The following is a 6,547-nucleotide window of genomic DNA, read 5'->3' as shown; positions in this document are numbered from 1 at the left end:
CGAATGTTCAAATTTATTTAATTTTAAAAATGTTAAAATTTTATAAAAGTATAAAAAAAACAAAAATAGTAAAAAAATACAATAAATAATAAATGATAGATTAAAAGTAAAGGCATGAATTAGAATAAAAATATAATGGTTTTAATCTCAAGAATTTGTGAAATTAATTAGATTTATAAATTAAAAAAATAATATAATATATTTTTAAATATAAAAATAATAATAATTCAAAATATAAAATAAAAACATAACAAAACATAATAAATAAATCATACAATATTTTACTATATAAAAAAAACGGTATAATACTATGATAAAAATGATAAATAAAATATATTATTGAAAAATTAAAATATAAATAAAAATATATTTTTGAATAAATTTATTAAAAGATATAAATAGTAAATAATTATTATTATGTATTTAAATATTCTTATAAGCATAATAAAAATAAAAAATAAAAAAAATTAATAGATTAATAAAATAAAAATTATAAATAATTAAAAAAAAAAAATAGAATAATTATAAAATTAAAAATTAAGTTATAAAATTAAAACACAAAAAATAAAAATTAAATATTAAATTAAATTAAATTAAATTAAATTAAATTACATTAAATTAAATTTAATTAATTTAAATTACATTAAATCAATATATATTCTTCTGTATTAAACATTTTAGATTCTTTAAACTTTATAACTTTATTATAAATATTTTTTTTATAGAATCGATGAAATTACAAATAATTTAGAAACACTGACTTAATAATATTTTTTTTTTACAATCTAATATAAAAAATATGTTTAATTGGTATTTTTATTCATTTATATAACAAATAAAGTAATAATTATATAAATATATATATTGTGTATTTTAATTATGAAATCATAAAAATAATATAAATTTTACGAAATTATATAAATTTGATATTTAACTATTCTATTTGTGTTTTTTTTTTAAAAATCTTAATTATAATAATGTAGAAAAAAAAAATAACAAAAATGTTAGGATAAAAAATTATCGCGATCTAAAATTCCTCTCTTCGTCTATACTATAATCCATAGATTTCTGATTAGTCGCCATTTTCATTGCTTTTTTTCTTACTATTTATTTAAATTTAGTTTGTCTAAAATGCCCTAAATTTTTTTATAATATCCTTCAATTATATTTGAACTAATAATTTTAAATTTAAAAATATTGTTTAAAAAAATTTGAATTTTTCTGATATAATTTTATATATTTAAAGAATTAAATATAAAAAATAAATTTCATTTATTAAACTCGATAGCTTATTTAAAACAATATTATACATAAATTTCTTTTAACAAAAAACAAAAATTTTTCAAAGCATTTTTGAATAAGGTTATATAATAGTTAAATAAGTAGTTTTATGGTAATTATTATTATGTACTAAATTATTTAACTGTTATTTAAAAATATTTTCAGTTTATAATTATTTTTTACATTTTAAAATTATATAATAAATATGTTGTATATTTTTCTAAAAAATTTTATTAATAAATTATTAAAAATTAAAAATAATTAGAAAAATTCTGTTTTTGATTTAATAATCTAAAATTTATTTTTTATATTTTAAAATTAAAGAGAGTCTATTTATTTTAATTATTAATTTTTAGATATTAAATCTTTTATCGTTATGATGCTAATTTTTGATAAATTTAAAATTTTTAAGAAGTATTGAATTACATTTGCTTTAGAGTACCTGCCTCTATTCTAATGAAGCTCAAATTTCGGAAACATAATGTTAATAAATTCTTAAATATGCATAAGGTAATTTAGAATAAAATAAAAATACATTAAGTAAAATAAGATTATAAAAAAAATTATAATAATATAAATATAAATTAAAAGTATAAAATTATATAATAATTATAATATCAAAAAAAAAACTATTATACAAATAATTTAGCATTAAAAATAAACATATAAATATAATAAAATAAAAAAAAATTAAAAATATAATATAATGAGAAATATAATTTTATAAGATTATTATAAGTAATTTTATTTTATAAATATGACTTTTTTATGTCTTAAATTTTCGATAATTTTATTATAATAATTAAAAAATAATATAAAATAATAGTTATTATATAGAAGATTTAGACTAAGTAGAGGCTTTTGATTTTGAGGAATTTTCATTAACACTGTATATATTGACAAAGAAAAAATAAATTTACGTAATATAAATAAATGAAAATATGACTAAGCATTCCTTATAAAATAAAATTGATTTAAGTTATTAAATTCCTGAAATATAATAAGTATTAGGCGTAAAATATATATTAGAATTAGAAAGTGTGATAATAGTGTTAAAAAATGGTGAAATATTTAAATATTGTATTAATTTGAAAGAAGGAGAAAGTGTAGGATGTATAGAAAATGGAATTCTAGGCTTTTCTTATTCTCCAAACTAAGATGTAATTGTTATTGCAACAGGAAATAATACATTAATAACATTAGATAATAATTTTGATATATAAAATGAAGTACCATTAAATGATAATAATGAAGAAATTTATATTTGTAATAATTAAAAAAATTGTTGTGTTTATTTTTCATGGAAAGCTGATGCAAAAGTTATTTTTTTAAAACAATATTTAAAATTATTTAAATAAAAAGTTTTTTGTATGTAATTACCCAGTAAAAAATGGAAGAAAATGTCTGACAAGATCTGTGTAATTAGAAGTAATAAAATCTGCTGCTAAACCAGAAAGTAATAATGGAATTGTTTAATCTGTATCTGAATAAGCTATTTAAAGTATAATAAAAAAAAAAATAGTTATATTTAAAAAAATTAATTTCTTAATTTCTTAATTTCTTTATTTATTTATTTATTTATTTATTTATTTATTTATTTATTTATTTATTTATTTATTTATATATCTATATAATATATTTTTTATATTTTTTATATTTTATAGACCTATAAGGTTAAGTTTGTTGGTAGCCTACTAGTAATTTAATTGTTGGGTATGATTTTTTTAAAAATAACACCAGAATTATCTTTTGGGAAAAAAATGGATTAAGACATGGTGAATTTATCCTTAATATAAATCCAAATGAAATTAGATAAAGCAACGAAATATATATCTAAAATATTTTATTTAATAAAGATTCAGAAATACTTGCTATACAATTAGATGAAAATATTTTACTTTATCATAAAAGCAATTATTAATGGTTTTTAAAAAAAATTATTTAAGGTATCACAAAAATTTTAGGAATTTAATTTAGTGTATAAAATAGCAAAAAACTTATAGTAGTTTATGAAAATCAATTTATAGAAATTTTTGATTTATAGATGTCTTATTCTTAATGCTTACATGATAATTAATAATTAAACTCTTAGTGCTTATCTGTTTTTGTAAATGGAAATCAATTAAATGTTACATCTTTTAAAAGAAATATTATGCCTCCTCCTATGAGTAATTTTTAATTTGATCTTAAAAATCCTGTTATTTCGTTTTCAGTTGGAAGAAGTAATTTTTTTGTATTTATATACTTTTTTTTATTTAATATGAAAAGATTATGTGTGTGGAGTTAGTTAAGAAGGCTTTCATTTATTTTAAATTGATGAGGAATTAAAAGTCAAAGAATTTTTTATAAAAAATGATAAATATTTTGAAAAGTAAGATAGATTAAGGCAATTTTAGTATTTTGATTGTGTTTATTACCATTCTATATTTTTTATCAGTAAAAACCAAAATCAATAAGTAATTACTGAAATCATTATAAACCCTAAAAACTTATAAGTTTAATAAGTATTCCAAAAATAAATTTCTCATCCTATTTTGTGCGTATGTCCAAGCGGTTTCATGTATTCTTAATAAAAAATGGAAGAATAAACTAATTAATTTATTTATTTAGCAAATCATTAAGGAACTGTATTCAAATATATATTAAACAATTAAGAGAGTCAGTTAATAAAAAACACTTAATTCGAATTAGTTCCAATAAAAATGTAAGCAACAATAATTTAAGGATAAGAATTATTATTTGGTATTTCTTTAAATCATCGTCTAATGATATTGAATAATAGAATAATATCTTCTTAAGCAACTTCCTTTGGATTATATGATTCTTATTTGCTTTACACCTAAAATACTTCTGGAATGTATTAATCTCTATTTGTTTTTGACCTTAATGATCCTTAGAATCCTATCACAAACACTTCTGTATAAATACCTGGAATAGATAGCAAAAGCTTAAATGTTAGAAATATAGAAAGAGGTTGTACTATTGTGATTTTAGCAAATGATAGTCTCGTCTTTTAATTACCAAGAGGAAATTTAGAAACGATTAATTGTAGAGTTATATTTTTAAGAAAAGTTAAAGAGTTAATTTGTTTGGACAAATACTATGAAGCTTTTGAGTTGTGTAAATCTAATAAACTAGACCTTAATTTAATTTTCGATATTAATTAAAATAAATTTATTAATAATATTTAGAGTATTTTATAGTCTTTTTAAAAAACAGAATACATTAATATTTTGATAGCTGCTATTAAATCTAATTTATCGGAAGAATTATAATATTGTGTATATGATAATGAATATTAATAAAGCAAAAATAATCATATTAGTTTCTTAAATAAAAAAGTGAATATTTTCTGTGATACTATTATTAATGCATTAAATACAATAGGAGAGTAAAATAAATAATATATATATATATTATATAGAATATACTATTTATAAATTTAATAAGCCAAAATTATTTGTACTGTAAAATGACTGCTCATATTAAAAAAACACCAACAGAACTTGAATATGTTTTATCAGAAATAAAAAAAATGAAAGATTAAGAATACAATATTTTTTAAGAATACCATCCTCCTCATTTGAATCCAGAAACAAATAAAAAATATGAAAATATTAAAAAAGTTTCTTCGAAATCTTTATTAGAGTTTGTTTGTTGGCTTGCAAATGCTGATAAAATCTATGATATTTCCTTAGGAACTTATGATTTAGAGTTAGTAGCAATGGTAGCTTAATTTACATAAAAAGATCCTAAAGAATATATTCCTTATTTAGAAAGTTTAAAGAAAATAGATGATTTAGTGGAGCGTAAATACACTATAAATATGGATTTAAAAAGATATGATAAAGCCGTTTTAGAACTCTCATTAGGAAACGAAAAATAAAAAGAAATAGCTTTATAGCTAATTAAAAAACACAATCTTTTTAATGTCGGATTAAAAGCATTTAATAAAGATAATTAACTTTTAAAAACAATAAAGATATTAATGGGAGATTTCCTTTTTCAAAAAAAAGAGTTCTAATAAGCTTTGCTTTCCTATGAATCTGTTGGAGCTTTCCAATAGGCTTTATAAGTTTGTATAAGCTCAGGAAATGTAAAAAAAGCCTTGTTTTTTTCTTAAAAACTAGGTAAAAATAGTGAAGTAGTGGTCAACGAATTAATCTAATAACTTCTATAAATGGATAATATGTATAGGCTGGTAAAGCTTATAAAAAAATAGGGTAATTTGAAAGGCAATTGATTATTTTGTAAAAGGAACGAATGGTAACAATGTACTGACTGTTTAATTAAAATTAATATTAATTAGGACTTATTGAAATTCAATATAATAGTTCCTGCGCTTATCTTATAATGTAATTTGAAGTGTAACCTATTAAGAGAACTCAAAAATTAATTTTTGAGTAAATATGCAAGGCTTAAAGTTATTTAAGAAGAAAAGGTAAACATTTTTATTGTATTTTTTATAAAATATTAATATAGAAATTAAGACCCCATTTATTATAAAGCATTGGCTTAGGTTAATTTGGATAAACTGAATCTGATATGATTTCCGATATTTCTGAATCTACAAACAAAACAAATTCTACACATACTTCATTTACAATATATATATATATATATATATTTTTGTTTTTTTTTAAATATATATTTATATAAAATATTTTAGATCTTAAACTACTGGGATGAAGAAAAAGAAAGATAAGAAGCCTAAAAATTTGTTAAAAAGAAATGTGAAAGAAGGATCTCCTGTTGAAGAAGAATATATCGTGGAATTCCTTTAAGATATTTAATAAAGACTTGATATATTTAGCGATGTTAAAAATCTTATTTAGTATTTAATTTATTATGATTTATTAAGTGAGGCGGAAGAACTTAATAGAGAAATGAAGCTCTATGGTGAAGAAGTTAATACTAAAGTTAAATCACTTAAATAAATTATATTTGAGGAATAAAATATCTAATTATATGAAATATATCCTCATATAAAAGAGTTTGATAAAAATAATATGAAAGCGTTTGATATCTTTTTATGTAATTTTGATCATGTTTTATGATTAAAAAATCTTTTTAAATTTATTTTTTTTGTTTTATTTTTTTTAATATCGATTTTTTTAAAAGTTTTTTAATTTTAAAATAATATATATTTTATTTCCGTAAAACTAAAAACTTTAGATTTATGTAAAAAAAACATAATTGTTATATAAATATACTTTATTATATTGTATTATTATATATATATATATATATATATATATATATATAT

General features: G+C 17.8%; 2 protein-coding genes across 2 annotated transcripts, besides 14 other annotated features; both read left to right on the top strand. All coding sequences in view use genetic code 6, as the record gives it.

Moving 5' to 3' along the window:
• Window positions 1-44: 44 nt before the first annotated feature.
• Window positions 45-82: a microsatellite.
• Window positions 52-93: a microsatellite.
• A 223-nt stretch (window positions 94-316) lies between these two features.
• Window positions 317-383: a microsatellite.
• A 65-nt stretch (window positions 384-448) lies between these two features.
• Window positions 449-540: a microsatellite.
• Window positions 455-537: a microsatellite.
• Window positions 460-530: a microsatellite.
• Window positions 463-583: a microsatellite.
• Window positions 481-537: a microsatellite.
• Window positions 578-649: a microsatellite.
• A 1,338-nt stretch (window positions 650-1,987) lies between these two features.
• On the top strand, window positions 1,988-5,524 carry IMG5_070440 (inhibitor of kappa light polypeptide gene enhancer in b- kinase complex-associated protein, putative; the record flags this gene model as incomplete). The annotated part of the gene is made up of 6 exons (XM_004036710.1): window positions 1,988-2,019; window positions 2,108-2,600; window positions 2,644-2,782; window positions 2,946-3,503; window positions 3,577-4,672; window positions 4,732-5,524. 6 exons carry the CDS (start codon window positions 1,988-1,990, stop codon window positions 5,522-5,524), a joined length of 3,111 nt encoding a protein of 1,036 aa, XP_004036758.1.
• Window positions 2,819-2,849: a microsatellite.
• Window positions 2,819-2,897: a microsatellite.
• Window positions 2,838-2,903: a microsatellite.
• Window positions 2,916-2,941: a microsatellite.
• A 166-nt stretch (window positions 5,525-5,690) lies between the features above and the next one.
• IMG5_070430 (hypothetical protein) lies at window positions 5,691-6,338 on the top strand (the record flags this gene model as incomplete). The annotated part of the gene is made up of 2 exons (XM_004036709.1): window positions 5,691-5,800; window positions 5,951-6,338. The coding sequence occupies 2 exons, from the start codon at window positions 5,691-5,693 to the stop codon at window positions 6,336-6,338; spliced, it is 498 nt and encodes a 165-aa protein (XP_004036757.1).
• Window positions 6,339-6,512: 174 nt separating this feature from the next.
• Window positions 6,513-6,547: part of a microsatellite that runs on past the window's edge.

The sequence above is a fragment of the Ichthyophthirius multifiliis genome, assembly GCF_000220395.1.
Source record: "Ichthyophthirius multifiliis unplaced genomic scaffold scaff_1120509250386, whole genome shotgun sequence".
NCBI lineage: Eukaryota > Ciliophora > Oligohymenophorea > Hymenostomatida > Ichthyophthirius > Ichthyophthirius multifiliis.
The sequence above is the reverse complement of the archived record's forward strand: the minus strand, read 5'-3'. Positions and strand labels throughout refer to the sequence as shown.